This window comes from Ochotona curzoniae, unplaced genomic scaffold, assembly GCF_017591425.1.
Source record: "Ochotona curzoniae isolate NIBS_2020 unplaced genomic scaffold, NIBS_Ocur_1.0 contig_291, whole genome shotgun sequence".
Classification (NCBI taxonomy): Eukaryota; Metazoa; Chordata; class Mammalia; order Lagomorpha; family Ochotonidae; genus Ochotona; species Ochotona curzoniae.
In genome coordinates this window covers 783,281-807,263 of record NW_024465649.1, presented here as the reverse complement: position 1 = coordinate 807,263, position 23,983 = coordinate 783,281, and the positions used below count along the sequence as shown (strand labels likewise).

The window sequence follows — 23,983 nt, the reverse complement described above, 5'->3', positions numbered from 1 at the left end:
AAAGTGGTGGGTGCAGACTCAGGGCACAAGGACATACGAGAGTCTGTGAATAGGGGTGGAGGAGAATAAATGGGCCCAATCTAGATCCATTGGGAGCAGCACAGACAGGATTGTGGTTCCCTATCTGGGCACCAAGACACTTCAACAATGTCCACAACTAAAGGGAGGTGGAAGACAAGAAACAGGCTGGTGTTAAAAAGAGTAACCCTAGAACACCAAAGAACTCCCTTTAAAAGAAACAAAGCAGCAACACTGCTCAAAGGCAAAACTCATCAAAGCAGAAGACCCAACAAGCCAACTTGGAATGACCAAAAGCCAAGAGAGGCAGCTGAGCACCATGAATGGCAAGGATACCACCGTCATGGCCAAGGAACAGGAGTCAACCTGGAAGTAAAGGAACCACACATGGCAGAATTACCTGAAAAAGAATTCATAACATTTCTTTTTTGTAAAAGATTTATTTGTATTATGTTTTTATTGGAAAGGCAGACATACAGAGAGGAGAGACAGAGAGGAAGATCTTCCGTCCGATGATTCACTCCCCAAGTGAGCGCAACGGGCCGATGCTATGCAGATCTGAAGCCAGGGGCCTCTTCCGGGTCTCCCACGCGGGTGCAGGGTCCCAAAGCCCTGGGCCGTCCTCAACTGCTCTCCTGGGCCACAGGCAGGGAGCTGGAAGGGAAGCGGGGCTGCCGGTATAGAACCGGCGCCCATATGGGATCCCATGTGTGCAACGCAAGGACCTTAACCACTTGCGCCACCGCACCGGGCCCATAGAATTCATAAAATTTCTAATTAAACTTATATAAATAACAAGAGGCACATGCATGACTTTAAGGAGTACAAAGATTACGTAACATAAAAAACGTAATATTGAAGTAAAATCAAGCTGAATTATTAAAATTAAGGAACACATTAACACATTTTAGAAACACATTGGAAACTTTCAATAATAGAATAAGCGAGGCAGAAATAACAATTTCAGAACTGAAAGATGATATGTCCAAAATAGTTATACATTCAAAAATTAGAAGAAGAATTGTAAAGCTAAGAAAATCATCCAAGAAATAATTACACTATAAAATGGCTAAATATATGGGTCATAGGACTCCATGAAGGCATGAAAAAGAAGCTGGGCTGAAAGAGGTATTCAATGAATAATGAACTAAAATTTCCCTAACTTTGGGCCCAGTGTAATACCCTAATGGCTAAAATCCTCGTCTTGGATACAGAGGGATCACACGTGGACACCACTTTGTGTCCGGGCGGCTCCACTTCCATGCACAGTCCCTGCTTGTGGCCAAGGAGAGCAGGATGGGATGACACAAAGCCTTGGGATCCCGTACCCACTTGGGATACCCAAAAGAAGCTCCTGGCTCTGGGCTTAAGATCAGCTTAGTTCTGGTCATTGCGGCCACTTAGGAGTGAAACCAGTGGATGGAAAATCTTTCTGTCTCTCCTTCTCTCTGTAAACCTGACTTTCCAGAGAATCAAGATAAGGGATAGGGTAAAGATACATTTAAATGGACAGAGAAACAAGCCAGTGTGAAGCAGAGAGGGCACATTCCAGGAAATAGGAGAAAACAGAACAACAGCAGAGGGGCACCTGAAGACTGAGACACAGGAAAGCAGCAGACACAATGGTGTGGTGTTGCAGTGACTAATACCCCAACAGCAGTCAGCATGTGGAGATCTGAACTGCAGCAGCAGCTGGAACTCCACCAGCAACAAGGTGGGATGGGGTGTTCACCCAGAACTCAGGAGGTGAACCCAAACAAAGAATTGCCCATCCTGCTGATCTGTTTGATTTGACCAGGGGCAGAGACAAAGCAGCAGGTCCCAGATGGGCAGTGTGGGAACAGGGTGGATTTTACAACCCAGTCCACCCTCTAGAGCTGAATGGGGCTGATTTTGTTTAAGGAGGCAAGGGTTATGGACAGTACTGCATGTGCACTGAACTGGGAGTTAACTCATTTCTGGCACATTGAACTACAAGAACGTGGTAGCATGGGTAGAGAGGCATGGGTAGCCCTTAGATCTGATGGCCAGTAGATCAAGAACTCTAGTAGTGGCACATCAGATGCCATATTGCATGGTGTGGCAAAGGCTTTAAGACTGCAGGGACAACAGTGAGCTGCACATGTGTTGAACTGGGAGTGAACTCACAAAGCTCAGTGCATTGCACTGGTACCACAGGAAAATAATACTGATTACAGCATTGTGTGGGTCAAAATAGGTCCATGTGACCCTCAGACCTAATAGCCAACAGGCTCTGGCAAGATCAGCACCACCAACAACCTAGCTATTTAAGACACCTGATGTCTCCCTAATCCTGGGACCTGCTCTAACAGTAGTGGGAGAAAGGTTGCACAGACAATAGTGCAGCCTCAGCATGGTATCACAGGAGGTGGAGAGTGATGAGCAAGCAGCTGAGGCTACAGAGAACATGATGGAAATCTAGCATAAGAACTCAGGCCTAGACCTCCCTGGAGGGACTGACACAAGTGAGTGCAAACAAAGAGCTATGTACCAACTGCAATAAGTAAAATCAAACTGTAGACCTGTGAGTGACACAGCTTAGAAACCTGCCCTAAGAAGAAGAATCTGAAAACTGGAAGTGCAATGATCAAGAGCAAAAGAAGAGGGAAAGGCACAATGATGACTGCTGAAGACTCCCCTACAAAGGAGCAAAAGCCTTTGCCAACCTCAGAGTTAACTGAGGAACACATCAAGAAAATGGGGGATACAGAATTCAAAATATTTTGTATAAAGCTTCTTATCAATAATGAGAAGCATGTAAAGTAAGTGTTCAAGGAATTTAAGGAATGTCACACTGGAAATGAATCAAATGAAAGATGATATATCAGAAATGAAGAACATAGTGGAGCAAAATAGAAGTACAGTGGAGAGTCTCCAAAATAGAATGAAGCAAGCAGAAGAAAGAATCTCAGGATTGGAAGATATTTCCTGTCTCCAGGGGGAAACAAACAAAAAACTGGAAGCAGAGCTAGATCAGGCCCAAGAGTATTCAAGAATTGAAAGACATTATTAAGAGGCCAAATATAAGAGTTATGAGAGTCTCAGAAGGTGCAGAAGATAAACTTGGCTTATAAATGTATTTAATGAAATAATAAGGGAAAATTTCCCTAATCTAGAGAAAGAATTGGGAAACAACATCCCGGAGGGGCATAGAACTACCAACAAGGTTGAACAAAACCAAACTTCACCACGACACATGGTAATCAAGCTCTTGTCAGTTGAACATAAGGAAAAGATTCTTAAATGTACATGTGAAAAAAATCAATAGACATATAAAGGAATGTCAAACTCACAAGAGACCTCTCACAGGAGACTCTCCAGGCAAGAAGAGAATGGAGTGACATATTTCAGATTCTAAAAGCAAAAAATTGTTGGCCCAGGATAACATACTCAGCAAAACTTTCCTTTGTCTTTGAAAATGAAATAAAATTCATCCACAGTAAAGAAAAGTTAAAATAATATGCCTCATCTAAACCTGCCCTACCAAGAATACTTAAAGATGTTCTCTTGACAGAGAAAAGGAATAGCGCCCACCAAAACCAAATACAAATGTGAAGAATATCCCAGTAAAGTAACAACAGAAGAAACAACCCATTGCCAAAATGGCAGGACCAAATTACCACCCATTCGTATTAACCCTGAATGTAAATGACTTAAACTCATCAATCAAGCACCATACAGTAGACTGTATTAAAAGCAAAATCCATCTATTTGTTGCCTGCAGAAGACACATTTTACCAACAAAGATCAGTGGAAACTGTATCTCATGAATTTTGATTTTTTTTTGTTAGTTTCATCTCTTCAAAACTCTTCTGATTAAATTCTTCAATGACTCATAGATCATACAGTAGCATTACTTTTTTCAAGAAGGTTCTTGATTTACTTTTTCATTTCTTCAGCTTCACATTAGTCATTCAGTAGCATGTTATTTAACTTCATGATGATTTTTTTCTTTTGTTTTTCTTCCTGTTGTTGATTCTGTTTTGTGACTTTCATTCAAGGGGATGTATATTAAGTGTAAATGAGACTATCATATCTAATAGCATGCTATTTAACTTCATGGCATTGTAAGTTTCTATTTTTCCTTTGTTGTTGATTTTGTTTTTGTGGTTTTCATTTAAGGGGATATATAGTAACTGTGTAATGGAGACTATTATATCCAGATGTGAAGATTAAATGTAGTATGCATCTCTACTTCCAGACCAAAGATGGACTCCCAATGGAACTTTTTACTATATCTTGACAATTGGGTGTTACACTCTGCCATTGTCGATGCCCACAATAATGGACATATGACTGCGTATGAAGAATTGTACTATGGTAATGATATAGGGGAACTCAGTGAGCAGGGAGGGAATTGGGGAGTGGGTAAGGCAAATCCCAAGACCTATGGGACTGTATCATAAAATGATAATAATAAAAAGTAAAACTTCAAAAAAAGCTAAATAAATTCAGGGGCTATGATATACATTATGGTGACTAGGTAACACAGAGCTGTATACCTGACATTTCTTTAAATGTTTTCATTGTACAATCTAATAGAACAATGGATAACTAGATTAAGCTTGAATGCATTAACTAACCTGACTATAGTAACCACATTACAAAATATGTGTATACTAAATAATCTTGGGTAGACCATAAGACTATATAATTTTATAATGTTCTTTCTTATAAGACAAAGCTGAAAAAATTTCAATATAAATAAATTGGCAAAATTAATACCAGCATTAGTTGCAAATTAAAACTAAATCTATTTTGGTGTCAAAAACTTTGACAAATATCTGTGTGCATTCTTGGATAAGACATATAATTTTAAATGAAACTGAGGAAGAAAATGCTGACAAAGCAACTCACTTTCAGTTATCTGGGTTTTCCCAAATAGTGATATGAGACGAGTCATTTCACGTTGGACAGTTTGAGTTCCTCTTCAAGAATCGTAAATGTAGGTCAGGGCTGTGCTGACATTTCCATCTGCCTCATAGCTGAAAATCTGAATCGATCAGTGACAAGCACAGAGGGGACAGAGACATGACACAGCCGAGAGAACCCTCCTGCGTCTGCGTGGAATAATGAGCTTCCAGCAGCTGAAAGGTAAAGGGATCACAACCATCCAAGTAGACTGTTTTATTTCCTTTTGGAAACACATGGGCCAAATTGTCTCTAAGGTCTTATAGTTCTCTGGAAAATTGCCTGAGAAAGCTGCATCAGAAATATGGCTAGGCAGCACACGCCTTTCAGTAACCATTACTGCCATCTTATAGGATATATGCAATCATCATTATTAACTTATAACTGAGAGCGTTTTAGGACTTGTTTTATCTCTTCTTTTTAAAGGAAAGATCTTCTACTACTTACCGATTAGGAAAAGCTTTGTTATATTTCTGATCATGGGTGCCCAGGTGTTTATAAATATTTTCAAATATTTGATGCTATTTGATGAGCTGTGGATTGTTCATATTATCATTATTGCTCTCAAGGCTCGGGTTTTATTAAACTGATAAAATATATACTAACGGAATCGTGTTGATTATTTATTTGGTAAGTTATTCGGGAGTAAGTAACTGATTCACTGAGCGAGGCAGCTCAAGTTGTAAACTAATGAGACTGCTGTTTGAAGCTTCTATTCTATTTCCTTTGAGGTACCAGAGATCAAAAGCTTTCCACAATTTTAGCTGAAGATGGCACATAGGCTTTTGTCTCACTTCAATTTTCTTTGCATCCTATTTTTCTGGGAATTCTAAAATTTCTGGTTTTCCCCTAATTTTGTTCTTGAAAGATTCCTATTTCTTGAGCTCAAAAATTTGTAACTCTTTTCAAGAGAATAATTTGCCATTAGAGCAGAAAGTAAATGAATCTAACAAGAAGATGATTGGGATAAATTTATATTTTATCAATTTTAATCAAAAATTCTGCTAAGACCATTCATTGTGATTTGTCAAAAAATGTTTAATTGTTTATGTGAGAGGCAGCAAAGCCTTCAAAATCTGGAACCGGGTCAGGCCAAACCAGGAGGCTGGAGTTGAACCTGGGTGTTCCATGAAGGTTCCAGGGACTTGAGCCATCACTTGCTGCCTCTCAGGGTACACTTGAGAGGAAGCAGGAATTGTGGTGGAACTGGGGTCTGAGTGAGGCACTCCCTGCGAGGTAAGGGAGCATCGTAACCTTTATCCTAACTGCTACGTGAAGTGCTTGTCTTATAGTGATTTTTGGTGGCCATGAAGTTCCACCCTTTGTTTTGTCCTCCACCTTTCCCTTCTCACACACCAGTGACATTTCTGTTTCTTTGTTTTCTCCCTTCCTTCTTCCCTTTCTCTTTTCCTTCTTTAGGAAGGTTTCTATCAACAGCTGTTAAGAAAAAAAAAAATGTAATGCTTTTTATTGTCTTGTTAAACTATGAAAATTTGAACATTCTAATATTTTTTCCAGAGAGAAACAAGATAATTTTTTTCCCTGCTTTAAGGCATGAATCAGATCGCAATTCAGTGGGATGTGATCATAACTCTTTATATCCTCTTTAGCTGGTGTCATGGAGGTATGGTACTTTGCATATATTTATCCCCTTTTATTTACCATGTAGAATATTGAGTGGTTCTTATTTTGAATATGTTAGGCTAAAATATCTAAAGCAAGATTCTTTTCTCAGATATTCCTTCTGGACAGCCCTTTTATTTCATAAATGAATATTTCCACAAAGGAGCTTATTTTTGAATTGACATGTTTTACCTATTACAACTGTTACATAATAACTTACCGAAAGTTTAAATTTAATTCACTCCTACAAACCACTTAGTGATGGCCACGACATGCCAGGCTTATGCTTGTCTTCTATTCCTCACAGCCACTGTGTGTAGTACTATTATGTACTATCAATATGCTTCTCTTCTTTTTAAATTCTATTTTATTCATTTGAAAGGCAGAGCAGTAGAGAGAAAAAGAGAGATCTCTCCTATGTTCTGATCCACTGCCCAAATAATATACACAATGTCTGGGGCTGGGTCAGTCTCAAACCAGAAGGCCAGTACTTCATGCAGGTCTCCCACATGAGTGGCAGGAGAACAAGTACCTAGGCTACTGTCGACTGTCCCTGCAGGTGCATTATCAGGCCCCTGGGTGGACAGCAGAGCAGCTGTGACTGAAGCTGGTGCTGATGTAAGAAGCCAGCAATGCATGTAGTGATTAAGCCCCTTCTGGATTGCAACACTGGCTCCTATTCCTATCTTTTTATTTCTTTGGGATTTATTTCATTTATTTGAAAGACAGGTGGACACAGAAAAGGAAAAAGATACTTCTTTCTAACACTTAGCCCATACTAGATACATTGTTGCAACTGGCATTTTTACTTAACAACATAGCCTGAAATTTTCTGCATTAATGATGGATTTAGGTAGTTATCAAGTACCTGGATTTTGTCATCAACAAGGGTATGGTTTTATTTGTTATGATCATAATTCATAAAAGTAACCTTTATCTAAAAGAGGAAGAAGGCGTGGTTGAGTAGCTAAGGACATAGATTAGGATTCCTTAGGGCTCAGGGTTACTTCTAATTGTATGTTTGGAAAATGATATAATTTTGTAATTCCTCAATGCTCCACTTTAGCTCGACAGGTAAAGTTATATTTGATCTTTTGACATTTGGGGACGATTAAAGCCTCACTCTCGGGTCCATCATTGTGACATAGCTGGTAAAGCCATTGCTAACACATGGGAAACCCAGATGAAGCCACTGGGTCCTGGTTTTGCACTGACTCAGAGCTTAACATTGTGGCCATCTGGCAAGTGAACCAGCAGATGGAAGATCTCATTCCCTCTCTGTGCCTGTCTGTCTATCACTCTTTGCGTGTAACTCTAACTTTAAAACATATTGGTCTTAAGTTATACTGCTGAATATCAGCAGAAGTGTGACTAAAGCACATTTTCACAAATTAATCAGCAGAAAACAACCTCAACCTTAAAACCTTATTCCAATGAAATCATTAATTACTAGAAAAGAATAAATTTTAAATGCTGCATTCCCTTTTTCTGAATTTTATTTTATCATTACACAAAAAATGCATTATCTCATGTTTGTTTTCAGGTATTACAAATATAAATTGCTCTGGTCACGTCTGGGTAGAACCATCCACAGTCTTTAAGATGGGTATGAATGTCTCTGTATATTGCCAAGCAGTAATTAGGAATTGCCAACCAAGGACATTTCATTTTTACAAAAATGCCAACAAAGAAGAATTGCAAATCACTAGGATTAATGAAACAACAGCACAGCTTCAGTATACAAACTTTATGGAACCACATGCCTCTATGTACTGCATTGCTGAATGTCTTGGACAAAGGAAGATGATCCTGATATGTGGAGAGGACATCTCTTCCGGATGTAAGTGTTGGGGGCGTTTAAAATGCAAACACAAGCTCATCTATCTATTAACTCGTTACCAGTCTTGTCTAAAAATGGAGGCAAAACGATACATTTTGCTCCAGATTGATTCAATAGAAGAGCCAGGGCCAGGTTGGTGAACTGTCACAAGTAGAGGAGTTTGGGGGAATCTGTGCAGTAAGAAAACCCACAAATGGTCTTGAAGGAGCAGCCATTGCCCAGACTGGGCATGAAGATTTCTACAGGGTCTCATTCTTCAAATAGAGACAGAAATAGGAACTTTTAAAATGTGAACTCTCCAAATTTTTAAAAGATGCCAAGTTTTTCATTACTAACCTGGTCAAGTGTGATGTGCATATAAGGACCAAAACCTTCAAACTTAGAATGTTGCTGCTTTTATCTTTTTGTTTAACTTGTGGTTCTTGCTTGTTTTGTACATTGATAGCATCAACCTTGACACAGATTAATCTGAGAAATTTTGAGGTCATGATTCAGGGGTTTGCAAAAACTAACCAAAAAGTCCCCACATGTTAGTTGCAACTGTGTGACCTTGAGTAAGTTTTCTAACCATATGTAAAAGTGAAGCAAATTCTATTTGGTTGTGTGAAGTGCAGAAATTAATCATCTTATTTGAATGTGTATTATAGGCTTTAAAGTGCAATAGCAATGCCTAAATCCTTAAAAATCTATCTTTTTGATAAAAACATGGATTCTAATATAACCTTCTGCTTCTAATCTCACTGCCCCAGTTATAAATCACTGTGCTTATACTTTAACTACTAAAAAGAAACTTAGTCAAGTTCATCCTAAAAATATATACTAAATACAATTTCTGTTCATAACATTCTGAAAGTATTCATATTACTATGGTAAGATCTATAATTGTGTACATTAAATTCTTGTTTCTATCATTATGAAGGCTACGTTAAGTTCAGCTCTACTTAAACTTAGAAATTCACTCTATGCACCCTCTGGGCCCATTTCCAATGAGACAAAAGGCTTCAAGTTTTTGTGATGTGCCATTCCCCCTTAACCACCAAGAATCCGATTCGAATTCTTGCTTATTCCTTTTCTCCAGACCTTCGCTCATGTGAGCCAGGCCACTGTTCCACCAGTAGCTGGTTGTTCCAGTGACAGCCTGAAGAGCCTGGTGCTTCCTATTCTCTAATGAGGCCATTGTCCTACTGCATGCTGGGCATCTGATCATGCTTATGGAAAGTGGTAGAAACTGAGTTAGGAAAGCAGTAAGTGTTGGAGTTCAAGAATAATGTGGGTAAGCATATGCCTTAAATATGCTCATCTTGCCCTAAATTGTGGAAATTAAACCACAGGTAGATATCTTATCTGATGTATGAAATCTCCTTAGCTTGTCCACATCATCAGGAAACAAAACCAACCCTCAAGAGGTCTTCAAGAGTGCGTGGAAAATGCCTATTTTTAAAAAGTATGCATTTTAAGAACTCTATGCACCAATATAAACTTATGTTTTAGCTCAATTTCCATGAATTTTTGAAACCCCTCCTAGTTTATTTGTTATCCTTTTGGGCATGGGCGAGGATGGGGAGAAGAGACAGATAAGTAATTTTCACAGTTATGGAAAAAGGTAATTAATTGTTCATTGAAGCCAGAGGGGGAAAGAAAACAAAAAAGTATTACATCTGTCAGAAAACAAAATTTCAATAAAAGTGGGTTTTAGATCTAATTTGCTTTTCTTTGCTATTCTTGAATCCAGCAAAATTTTGTTTTATAATGGGCATGACAGTCCAGTTGGTTTTCAAAAGCTAGAACCCAGAATAAGTTTTTTAAAAGCAGATTGATTCACATTAGATTACATTCCCTGTGATGGTTAAAGCAGAAGAGACCTCTTTAATTCAGGCTGCCTCAGCCCTTTCCACTGCTGGTTGTAAATCTCCTGTTTTCTAGAAAAACTAGTCTTTCCTGTTAGTTTGCTTTACCTGCTTCCTTAATGTTTCAATGTGATCGTGTAGCACTTGGCATAAGTGATCCCATTTTGATTTCATTTGTTACGATTTAGCACTGGAGCGCTGTCCAAACCAGAGATCCCTTATGACTTTTGTTGAAAACTCCTTCCCTGTGTGACAGCTGTGTGATTGATAACTCCAAACATCCTTGCCATTGTTGGCTCAGGAGCCTCTGCCTTTTAAGCTAATACCAGGTAAAACTGCGTATCAGAGAATGATGACTTTAAATCCCTTCTAAGACAATTCGATAGACATGCATTCTCTGCTGATGGCTGCTTAGAAAGAGTTCCACTCTTCACATTCATTTTGCATATGTTTGGTAACTCCTGGTGCAGAGCTCTGGTTATGAATATAAAAGCATATCATGTACAGATTTACTCAGACTCTCGGATTCAGGGTGAATGAGCTGCCCGGAGCTATATGTGTCACAAACAAAACTTCCTACATAAGTAGGTCAAGACACGTTTCTTGAAGGTTTGTGGCATTCTAGAAATCACATGCTTTCACTGGACCGCATTGGTCACAGGATTGTTGGTCTCCATCAACCGGCCGTATTGCTTTGAACACAAGCATTGTTTCTGCGTTTTCAAACTAAAGCCAATCCATAAATTGTAGAAGATAAATGAGTCATTGATTTCCCTGAAAAGATAACCAAATGTATTTTAATATGGAGTTTATAACACATAAACTATATTATTATAATTTCTAGTTTAAGCACTGCTTTGATGTTTTATCAGTGATTAAATGCACATACATGGATATTTGTTCTAACAAGGTCACATTATTTGTGGGATAAAATGAAAATGTGAAATTAAAGTAACCACAAACAATCAAGATTACACTTGATCACTTGGCAGGTCCATCTCTATGCCACTTCACATTAACATTCACATTTTGCTACTTTGTATGTGTTTTTACATAGTCATACTTTTGATCATTTGCAAATTAACCACATTCAGCACTCACTTCAACTAGAAGGCTGTAGAGTAACCACAGAACCCAGAAGACTGAGGATTATTTTTTGTGGTGGCCTAATCAATGCTACTTCTTATCTGAAATTAGACTTAAAAACAACTTCATGGGGCAGGCATGGTGGGTGCACAGGCTAATTCTCTGCTGGAGGTGCCAGCATTCCATATGGGTGCCATTTCAAGTCCTGGCTGCTCCATATTCCATCAAGCACCCTGCTTGTAGCTAAGGAAAGCAACAGAGGAGTGCCCAAGTGCTGGCTCCCCTGCATCCTCATGGGAGACCCAAAAGAAGTTCCTGGCCCTTAGCTTCAGATGAGCCTGACTCTGGCTGTTGCAGGCATTTGGACAATGAAACAGCAGGTGGAAATTTCTCTCTCTCTCTCTCTCTCTCTCCTTTTCCCTCTCTAGTAACTCTGACTTTCAAGTAACATAAGCATCTCCCAGCTGGCCCACTTCCCATCCAGCTCCCTGCTGCTGGCTGGGAAAGTAGTAGATGTCAGCCCAAAGCTTCGGGACCCTCTGCCCACATGGGAGACCCAGAGACGGCTTCAGCTCAGCTCAGCTCTAGTGGTTGTAACCACTTGGAGAGTGAACCAGCAGATGGAGGATCTTTTTCTCTATCTCTCCTTCTCACTGTAAATCTGACTTTACAATAAAAAAATACATCTTAAAAAAAAGAAATAAAAATGTTTTTTCAGCTATATCCACCCATAATCGAAGGCTTTAAAAGTTGTAACAGCAAAAAAAAGAAATGCCCATTATCTCATAACTTCAGAATTTTACTGTTACCATAATTTCTCTTCAATGATTTGGAATATATATTTCTGGTTTCGATCTCTTTTTTTCTCTGAGCTGCAAAGTATTTTGTTTCACTCCTTTATTAGTTAGCTAAATATATTTCTAATGTTGTCCAAAATAGTACCAAAGTTGTCTTCTACAGCATTTTTTCTTGAATGTGAGTTTAGATTGCATTTTAACTTATTGAATCCTATTTTTCATTTTGAGATAGTTTCTAATTTTTCATGATCATGAACAATGCTTTAAGGGAATGTCTCTTTCGCTGTGAACATTTAATTCAAGATGTATTCCTATTTGTAACATGCTTGGTTGTGAGATATTATTTCCATGTTTAAAGACTGATGCATAGGGCCTGGTGCGGTGGCGCAAGTGGTTAAAGGTCCTCGCCTTGCACACACGGGATCCCATATGGGCGCCGGTTCTATCCCGGCAGCCCCGCTTCCCTTCCAGCTCCCTGCCTGTGGCCTGGGAAAGCAGTCGAGGACGGCCCAAAGCTTTGGGACTCTGCACCCGCGTGGGAGACCCGGAAGAGGCTCCTGGCTTTGGATCGGCATAGTAGCATCGGCCGTTGTGCTCACTTAGGGAGTGAATCATCGGACGGAATATCTTCCTCTCTGTCTCTCCTCTCTGTCTCTCCTCTCTGTCTCTCCTCTCTGTATATCTGCCTTTCCAATAAATAATAATAATAATAATAATAATAATAATAAAAGACTGATGCATAAAGTCCTCTCCAAAGCGCTTGTACTAATTGGTGCTCCCACCAGAAGTTCATTAAAGGACTTCCCCAAGTCCATTACCAATAATACACGTTTCTCTTTCTCAAAATCTTTGCCAGTTTGGCAGGTTTAAATTGTATTCGATTATATTTTTCTTATTTGCAATGAGGAAACATTTTAATATACTTGTTATTCTGCAAGTAGTGTAGAATAATATGTAGGTGATATCAAAGTATATTTGATAAATTTTGGCTAAGTAACAAAAAAAAAGAGAGGGAGAAAGAGAAAAAGAGAAATCTTCCATCTTCTGGGTCACTCTCCAAAGGCTCAGTGGCTGGTGCTATACAACGCCAAGAGCCAGGAATTTGTTCCGGATTTCCCATGTGGGTGCAAGGGCCCCAGTCTCTTGACCATCCTCGGCTTATTTCCCAGCCACATTAGCAGGGAGATAGAACCACAGTGGGGTAGGCAGGACTCAAACTGTTGCCCATATGGGATGCCACCACTGGCCATTCTCGTCACAGTTATATATCCTTGGCAGTGTTTCATAGTTCCACATACAAGTTAAAACAAACAAACAAACAAAAAACCTGTGGCTGGAATGTGGATGTATAATTAGCGCTCGGTGTTTCGTAGTTATTTCTTTTTGTAAGTATAGATCTTGTTTATTAATTGTTGGATAGTATGACTGAAAACTACAGATGCTCTTCCATAAATGTTGTCTGAATTCTCCTAGTTTTTCTACTCCCTATATTCACAGTTAAGAAGACTGGCTGTGACAACATGGCATTATCAAGAACGCAGATATAAATCACTTCTTTTACAATGTCTCCAGAGAAAATAAGCCCCTTGGAGAATTCTGATTGGTTCTCTTGAGTCATGTGCTTATTCTCAAGGGGAATTCTCTGATTAGTCAGCCTAGGTGGGGGGCAGCCCCTTTGGGTAGATAAGAGCAGGAGCGAGGTTGGAGGTGAGTGACTGGGGCATCTTGATTCTTAAGGGAGAGAGATGTTAGCAGACAAAAAGTCATAAGATCTCTGCAATTTAGCCACCTGGAAAAAAAATAGATGGTGTGTTTGAGAGTGGATAGAAGGAAGGAGTAGACGAAGAGCCATAAAACAAAATTCTATAAGTATCAAACATAAAAAAAAATCTATTTGTTGCACTGATAGTGATAAAATACACATAACATGATGTATGCCTTTTGCCAGTTACAGTATACAGGTTCCATGGCATTAAACGCAGTCACGCAATCAAGGTTGTAAAACAATCACTTCTATCTGTCTCCACTTATAAGTTGAAACTCCGCCCTCATTGAAATCAGGAACTCTCCATTTCCACTTCTCCCCAGCCCCTGCCTTTCTAGTTTCTGTTTCCATGAACCTGACTATTCCAGGCACTTCAATAAGTATAATCATACAATATTTTTCCTTTTGTGTTTGTCTTATTTTACCCAGCATATTGCCATGCAGTCTCACCCATGTTGTAATGTGTAGAAATTTCCTTTCTTTTGACAACTGGATAATATTCCATAGAATGCATAGACATAAAACCTTTAAACATGGACTTGTGGCAGTCAAGTCCTGGTTGTTTGGGGCTCATGGGTAAATGGGAAATAAAGAATACCTAACTCTTTTAAAACATTCAGCTGTTATAAAAATAATAAAGGCCAATGGTGGCTGCTAAGTGACATGTTCTGTTGCAGATCCACCAGATGCTCCTAAGGAGGTGACCTGTGTCATTCATGAATACTCTGGCAATATGACTTGTACCTGGAATACTGGGAAACTCACCTACATAGCCACAAAGTATGTGGTACATGTGAAGAGGTAGGTGCCTTCCTTTGAGGTTTCACTTAAACTTCTCCATTCCAGTTCACCCTAGGTTGTGCTTCTTAATGACATCCAAGTCTTGCATATTCAACGTTTATTCCAATTATCCTGGACTTTCTAATGATGTGAGGCAATGTGTTCTATGTTCCTTCTGTTCTTTGAATGCATTACTGTGTGGCTGTTAGCAGGAACCTAATGATACAGCACAATAATTCAAAACCCTTGCTTAGCAGCCAGCATTGCAGCTTAACAAGTTAAGCCACTGTCTTTAATGGGCAAGGTTCAAGTCCCTGCTGCTCCACTGCTGATGTAGATCACTGCTACTGCAGCCGAGCAAGCAGTGGAAGATGGCCCTAGAACCTGGGCACTTGTGCCCATGTGGGAGAACCAGGAGAAGCTCGTGGCTCCTGACTTCAGCCAATCCCTATCTAGTCCTTGCCAGGAGCCAGGAGCTATCTCAGTCTCTAACAGAGGTTCATGTTGCTGCTTCCAGGACGGAAAAATGGCAAAGGGATAACAACAGGCTCCCAGGGACTTTGATACCTACTTGACATTGGCCAAAAGGTCTCACATGTCTTGTTTCTCCATTTGATGGGAACCTGAGCTGAGAACACTGATGATGGAATGCAGTGCTGTCATCCATCTACCATAGTTGCTGGTTGCTTGTGTAACCTTGGAAAAGTTATTTAGGCTTGCTAGGCTTCTATCTCTTGAAAAAAAAAAAAAAGGAAATGGAAGCAAATGACAGAAAATAGCTTGCATGAAGGAAATGCTGAGAAACAACATAAATAAAAATAAATGGCTTAGTGCATTTGTTCTGCTGTAACAAAACAGATTGGGAATCTATCAAAACCAAACATTCATTGCTCACAGGTCTGGAAGCAAGTTGCCAGCAGACTGAGTGTCTGCTGAGGACCCACTCTGTAAAGCCTGTGCCTTCTGTGCATCCTTGGATGGTGACGGGGAAAGGAGGCTTCCTGCAAACTCTTTTCAGGAGGGAACATTTGGCATAGAAGTTGACCTGCAGCTCGGGATGCCCACATCCCATGAAGAAATTCCCGAGATCAAGTCTTAGCTCCACTTCAGATTCCAGCTTACTGCTAAGGCACGTACTGGAAAGCAGCAAATAATGACTCAAATATTTGAGTCCCTGTCATCTATGTGGGAGACCTGGATGGAATTCTCTGCTCCTAGTTTCAACCTTACCCAGTTGTAGCTCTTGTGGGTGTCTGGGAAATGAACCAACCAACAGATGGTAGTTCTCTTTTCTGCTTCTCTCTCTCCAAACAAACAACTCTCTTTTTATAAGAATATTAAATTTATTCATAAGAGTGCAGCCCTAACTTAATGTATTCTCTGTTCACAGTCTAATGAAATAATAACAATGCAAGGTCACATGCAGTCATAAATTTTTTTTTCCATTCTGTTTCTTAAAATCCAAGAGTATAAGTTAAGCTCACTTATCTCAGTTATCTGAACACCTAAAATCTAAAACTTTTTCATTATGTGCCTGACACCACAAATGGAAAATTCCATACTGTGGAGCGATTTCATGGACAAATCATTCAAAATATTATAGGAAATTACCTTCAGGTCATGTATATATGAAATATAACTATATTTTGTGTTTATACTTGGATCCTATCTCCAAAATAGTCTACCATGTATATGAAACTATTCTAAAACCTGAAAAAATATAGGATCCCAAACAATTTGGGGTCCAAACATTTTGGAGAAGGGATATTGCATCTGTAAGCAATAACAAACTCTGCCAAACCTAACCCAAATTAGAATTGAGGAAGTCCAGGCTAATAGAATTTTAGAATCTTTTTTAAAGAATTGTTTATTTGAAAGTCAGTTTTACAAAAAGAGAGGAGGAGACAGAAGGGGATCATCCATCTACTGGTTTACTCTCAAAATGGAAACAATGGCTAGGACTGGGCCAGAGCAAAACTAGGAGCCAGAAACTTCATCAGGGTCTCTCAAATGGGTAACAAGGGCCCAAACGCTTCAGTCTTTCACTGTTTTTCCTAGACCTTTAGCAATAAGCTGGATCGTAAGTGCAACAGCCAGGGCGCAAACTGGTGCCCATATGGGATGTCAGCATTGAGGACATAATGCTATTAGCTTAAAAATGAATGTGCTACTCTAACAAATTGAGTGTATGAGCTCCTCTAAGCATACACAAGTAGGAAAAGGAATCAAATGTGATTCTTCTTATAATTAATTAAAAACAAATTAGTGAGGTAAAAATAATTAGAGGAAAGTTGATTTCTCCACCAAAAAGTTCTTTCCCGCCAGGAAGAAGTTGACTTACAGTGAGTGTTGTGGTTGAGGTATCAAGAATCAGGTTTAAAGAAGCATTTCCATCCCCTGGGCCATCAGGGGATTTTCCACTTTGGCAGATAGGTGGGTATCAGCATTTGCAAGGTTTCACTTCCAACTCATGTGGCTGTTTTCCAGTAAAACTACATTGATAGAAAAGCCTTTCACCTCAGCCACCCACTGGTTTCACCAGTGGTGGAAAGTCAGTATTCCCTCTATGGCGATCTTTAGCTTTTCAGCGTCCTCCTGGTGTCAGCTTATAGTTGTGTGGAGCCATCACACCTGTGTTTCTTCAAGCGGGTGAGCTGCTTGATTACTCATGCAGCCTCCTACATTTTGCTTAGGACCAATGGGCTGGAGTAGAAAAAACAATTCGTCTCTGCTAATAAGTGTCTCACAACTGTCGTTCCACCATCTTTAACAGCTTAGTACTGGTGCTGCTGCTGTGTCTCTGTGTTGGAAGCTCTTCCACTGTCTGGCACAGTGCCTTCTCAACAAATACTTGCTGAAGATTCAAAAAAGGAATGAATGACAGCCTTACATTCTGTTACATTTGAGTTGGTTTAACAATTACTTGTTTAGTGTATTACGTATTCCTGGCAGTGTGTTAAATTTTGTAGATTAGAAAGAAAGACACTATCTTTATGCGGTAAACTCATCAACATTATAGAATAATAACAATGGGCATGCTATCAGGTAACGTGGAAGACTAATCAGGTTAATATTTTTACATAAGGTATTATTTTTGATTTCTTAAAATAAGCTGCCAATAGTTCCAATTCAAGGCTTGTTCATTTTTACCACATCTTCTCTACTTGTGCATATTTCAGTAACCATAAGGAGTTCTTAGAGATTGCAAATATTTTCAAGGCCGTGATGTTAGTTTTCAACAGTTTTTTAGGACTCAATAAACAAGTCCATATCTTAAAATCCATTTCTTAACTGTGCACTCACAACTAATTTTTTTCCGGGAGATAAACACAATCTTGTTGATTTGTATCACTTTTTTTTTTTCATGATACAATTCCACAGGCTCAGAGGTTTCCCCTTCCACTCTCCCCATTTACCTTCCCCTCAACTGTTTTCCCCTGTTTTATTACAATAGCATAATCCTTCAGCAACAGTCACAAGTCTACCAGTCTTCTATTTAAATGTATAATGACATTGTAAGTATAGACAATAGTAGAAAGTCCAGCATTCCAGTGTCAAGACATATTTAACAATTTCATTGGGAATCCATCTTTCATTCAGGAGAAGAAAGACATACTGCAATGTTTCTTCTCTTCTTGGCCTTATAGATTAATATCACCAAATATTCATGACCATTGATGAATATAGAGAACTTCCAATAGTCTTACATTTTGCTGGCCAAGTCATATCCTACCTCCAACATCCCCAACACCTGCACGCAGTAAGCCAGGCAATCATGCCAGTACTTCTCCCATTTCTGCTCTCTAGCATCTTTTTCTCCTCATTCTCCATTGATGATCTACTTCCTATTTTACTGAACAAATACCACACTTACTAGCTTAACTAATTTACTTTATTTACTAATGTGTAGACATCTGTTTCTATACACTCAATCTTCTTATCTATTATTGCAGATAAATTACCTTTGCTCTTAATGCCAATTCTCTACGTCTATACTAGATCTTATTCCTCGTGCCTACTGGAGAACACCTCTACAATAGTTTTCCTGTCCTCTTTGTCACTCATGTATATTTACTGAATCATTCACAAACATGCTGCCACATCTGCCCTTCTGAAAAGCACATGTTTCTGTATGTTTTTTATGACTAGACTCCTCAAAAGTTTTGTCATAAACTCTCCACTTTCTTCTTGCTTCCTTTGAATCTGTTTTAATTCCAGTTTTTACCCTCTCTATTCCACTAAAATGTTATCAGAGTAACTGACAACATTTGCCCATTGTCCAATCCAGTAGTACTCTCTGTTCTATTCCTATTTGTCAGTCCTTATTCTATTCATTTTTCACCCAGCTGTTAATTTCCTTCTTCTTGTTTCTGGGACACTGCTCCTTTTTGTTTCTCTTTCTACCTTTCTGAATGCTTTTTTCCCTCAATCTCTTTTGCTGATTCATCTACATTTCCAGTAAAATAAAGGTGACCTACAGCTCTGTCTTAACATACATTTATACATCTATACATTTATATAGCTCTGTCTATAACATACATCTAACCTGTTTATTCTTCAAAACCAAATGCTGAATTTCCTCCCGCAAGTTTGCATCCCAATATAAGAAAGTGACAGTTCCATCACATCAATCAGGTCAAAATCGATGCAGTGCTCCTAGACTCCTCTGCATCATGTCCTTTGTCCAACTGGCCAGGCAACCAAACCACCTGGATCTATTTTAAAATGTTGGCCTCTTCTCTCCACCTGTACTACCTGAGCCCCATCATGTCTTCTCTGGGTTAGTACAAAAACTTCCTAATGGATCTCCTGGAATCTCCGTCTTGGCCTCCTATTGTTTCTTATTCACAAGTAGTCACATTAATCTTGTTTACCTGCATGTTAGAGCATATCATCTTCTACTTCAGTCAGAAACCAAAGCCAGCATCCCTTAAGAGCACTACTGCCTCTGCATGCTTTCCTCCAAAACTCTCTGACCTCGTCTGTGATTATAGCTTATCTCCCTCCTATTAAAACCACATTGATCTTGCTTTTCTTTGACTAGGCCAAGCAAGGTCCTGCCTCGGGTTTTTGCACATCACCTGTAATGCTGTCCTCCAGAGAGCTACAGGGCTTACTCTTGGCCCTCATGTCACCTTATTGTTTAGACCTTTTTTTAATCTCCCTAAGGGGAAAAAAATCATCCACCTAACTCTCAGAACTCTATAACTCCCTTTGTATGCTTTTATTTTTCTGCTGAATAATTATCACCATAGGACATATTATATATTTATTTGTTTTCACCTCAATCTGTGCCTAATGAAAATTGGGACTTTCTCTATCTCATTCATCATACTCTCAGTGTCTACAAATATGTCTGTAGCACAGTCAGTGTTAAGTATTTGCTAAACGAGTGGTTAAATGGATGGAAGATATTATTCACTATTACGCCTATCAATCAGTGATATTTTTTGAGAAATTTATTAATTACTGACTTAGGCTGAGGGCATGAAAAAGTCAGGAAAATATAAATCATACTTACTCCTTTTTCTATGGAGGGTCAGAACCCCCAGCTTTTGTTGAGAGAATCAGGAACTGCAGGTGGGTTAAACCCGTTCCAGGTTCTTATCCTCCCCTGTGTAGGAATACATTCAGGAGATGTAGATAGAGCTGAACAGAAAAGCAGGATATTTATTGAAAGGCAAATTTTATTGCACACTCAAACATAAATGTGGACAATAGCAGAAGAGAATTGTCCTTGAAGAGGATAAAGAGTGATTGGTGGGTGTGTGTGGTGACCGCCAGAAAGGTGTAATGGTGCATGGTGCATAATGGGAAGTAAGACTTTGTGCAGTGGAGAGGTGGTGTACCAAATCTTCAACCATAGACAGTGATGAGATTTGAGTAGTGTGATTTGGGTGTCAGCAGTCCTTTGCTCCTCTCTATCCATCAGCTACCTGCTTGCCTAGATCGCTTCCAGCAAATTATTTGTTATATTTTGACCCCATACAAAAGTAATAAACTAAAAAACTTTGTTATATGCAATTCTGTAAGAAATATTTTCAACACGATACTTCTGACATCAAATGTGGGTGAGCTGAGAGGTTTTCCCACACCCCAGCTAATTGTACTTCACACACTAAGTAGGGGTCCTCCAATTAGTTTCGCATGCTGTTTACTAGGAGATGGTTTCACACTCCTACAGGTTGAAGATTCAGGCTCACAACACCAGCTCCTACATCAGACTCCAATCACAAGCCAAAGGTTGTGACTTGTTCTGACCAACCGGCTAAAAGTTGAGGTCGCTGGGACTCCCTCCTGACCTGCTGGAGTGACACACAGAGCTTAGAGAAGCACTTTATCTATGTTGACACTTATTATAAAGGATATTACAGAAGATACAAAGTGAAAAGCAGCAGATGAGAGAAATGCATGGAGCAAGGCATGTGGGAAGGGTGTGGAGCTCCCATGCCCGCTCTGGAAAAAGCATCCTTGGGCATCTTTATGTGGTCAGGTATCCATTGTGGTCAGTGTTCCAAACACTACTCTTTTGGTTCATTTGAAGGGCTTCATTATGAGGGTGTGTTTGATTTCATCATTGGCAATAGAAGATCTACTCAAGCTTCAACCCTTTTCCCTTCTCCACAGGTGGGAGGTTAAAGTGTGGGACTGAAAGTTCCAAACATTTCTTCACATGATTGGTTCCTCCGGCAACTAGCCACCATTCTGAGGCCACACAAGAGTACCACCCCCTTTAATCATCACATCAGTTTTAAAAAAATGTTTCTCAACACCTTGGCAATTACAAAGATTTAGCACTTTGTGGTCTCAATGCTAATATGGGGTAGACTTAAAAAGCAAAATTAAATTACCTAGAAACTATAGCTAATGTCGGTTTGAACAGAAGTTTCCATTTTGACTTGTGATCTCAGCATGTGTGGTAAAAGAAATAGCCACAAACCAATTGAGAACATCTGTGTGGTTTTCTCTAACTGGAAAATACTTAAAGGTGTCCTACTTACCACTTGCACACAATTACCATTTTTCTTATTTTCACATTTGAATTCTTTTTCAGTAGATTTGCATTCCTTCTGACAAGCTCTCTCTTTCAGAAAGAATATAAAGCAACTATGTAAGCATCTGATTTTAACAGCATTATTTATACTTGGATAATGCAATATGAATGAAATTTCATTGATTGAAATATAACAATTAAAAAAGTTTCCTTTGCATTCATTAAATGTATGAAAGTCATATCATAAATTCCTTTTAACCCATGGTAGCTTTTTGTTCAAGGAATCCTTTAATATGTGAGAAGCCATTTTGGTTTCTTATCTCAGGGATTCATTTACCCTAATTATTCAAGCTGGCAACAATGCTATCATCCCTATGTAATTGCTGTAGTATTTGATTCTTAAGTGAATTTATGGCTTCTTATCATTAGACGGATTCCTTTTTTGGTATCTCAGCAAGGAAGCATATGAAAGTATTAGGTCCCAGCAAGTTGAAAGCCTGACTGGGGTATTGTGGTTCTGAATAGACACAGTAGTAACAGGACCTGGAGCCAAACTCTCGGAGGAAATGGCAATGACTTTACCTTTGTGCTCGCCACAAATCCCACCCAGGTAGTCCTCCAGGAAGAGATGATGGCAGATAATGAAATCAGGTCGGAATTGGTCTCAGGAGTTTGAATACCATAACTGGAATAGTACAGATAACAGAAAAGACCCTGACCAGGGATGACATGTACATTTGTGACGTGTTTCCAGTCATTCAAGATAAGAATACAGGCCTCTTAGTTTTGCCCCGCTGTTTAAACTTCTGAGTTATTTTCCTTGTAAATGAGGAGATGGGCTGTCAAATTAGACTTCACAATGCGGTACCATTAACTTGGGACTCTATGATGATACAGCAACAGATAACATAAAGCTTAGACCATTGCCCTAGATATGAGAACAGTAAGGAAAGCTAAAAGACAAAGATATAATTTTAAATTTACACTTATTGAAATTGTTTGATTCATTTGAAAGGCAAGGAAGGACAGAGAGAGAATCTACTATCCACGGTGTCATTCCCTGAAATGCCCACAACAACCAAGGCATTGCAAAGCCAAAACCTGGAGCCTGGAATTCAATCAGGTCCGACACAATCACAATAGGGACACAGATACTTGGGCCAATATTTACTGCCTCCAGAGGCTGCATTAGAAGGAAGCCGGAATTCAAAGGGCAGCTGTTCCTAAAATCCAGGCACTCTGATGTGGGGTATGAGCACGCCAAGTAGTGTCTCAACCTCTGTACCACTCACACCAAGAAAATACCATTTTTTAAAATGCCTGTCATTATTTGGTAATTGATTTGCTCTTAGAAATGATAGACATTTTTTTAAAAGAGCAAACACATCCCATCAACTTACATATAGAATGCCCCCCAAAATTTAAATTAAACAATAAATATACCACTTATGGTATATTTATAAATATACCGTATATTTACATAAATATACCATATATGCCATATAAATATACCATGTATACCATTATAAACATATTTATATTTATAAATATACCACTTATGGTATAACTTCAAAATAAATGTTATGTCATTGAGATATTCACAGAAATAAATTCTTAGGACTTACTGGTATTTTAAACGCTAGCTTGCATGGAAAGATAATTTAGTTGTTAATATGTTAAAGTTATAATCCCAGTCTGACACCTAAGGAATTTCCCAGGGAGAACCAAAATGTATAGTAGCCCTACTAGGGAGTAGTGCTTGGGGCCAAGAGTAGGAGGGAGTCCAGGGGGAAAATCCAGAGGCAACATACAAGGCAAGAAAGACAGGTGCTCAAAGATCTGAGCCCTTCGCCAGAGGAAGGACTCTTTTTTAGAAGAACAGTTTCCTGGGAAGAATAAAGTCATACTATGAGGCTAAAAGATTAAACATGAATAGTAATCTGATGGAATTTTTTAAGAATGTAGAAAATCCTACTGAGAACTTAAAGAAAAGGAAATGTATTTGGGTGCTCAAAAAGTTCGACACGTGTCAACTTAGCGAAGTCCATTGAAACCACTGCTGTGTTACAGACGGGCCTGACTGTAGACAATGGGGTGTGATTTGGGGCAGCAGGGGCGTTGATGTGTATCTCCAGACTTCCTTCATGTGATCTAAACCAAATGGGCAACACCGCAGAGTCAGAGACTTCCATTCAAACTGTTATAATTTAATGATTAATTGTAAGCAGTTAACTTTATATTTAAACAATTATTTTCAAATGTTCAAATAAATAAATAAATATTTTAAGTATGATGATAGTT

The 23,983-nt window shown here is 39.1% G+C and overlaps 1 protein-coding gene across 1 annotated transcript in view; it reads left to right on the top strand.

Moving 5' to 3' along the window:
* The first annotated feature begins 5,029 nt into the window (after window positions 1–5,029).
* The window catches only part of IL23R (interleukin 23 receptor), a 53,728-nt gene continuing 34,774 nt past the window's right edge, over window positions 5,030–23,983 (top strand). The window contains exons 1-4 of the mRNA XM_040978396.1: window positions 5,030–5,133; window positions 6,469–6,574; window positions 8,117–8,413; window positions 14,586–14,709. Coding sequence (XP_040834330.1) covers window positions 6,505–6,574; window positions 8,117–8,413; window positions 14,586–14,709 — 491 coding nt within the window. The 5' untranslated portion in view covers window positions 5,030–5,133; window positions 6,469–6,504. The remainder of the gene's footprint in view (window positions 5,134–6,468; window positions 6,575–8,116; window positions 8,414–14,585; window positions 14,710–23,983) is intronic.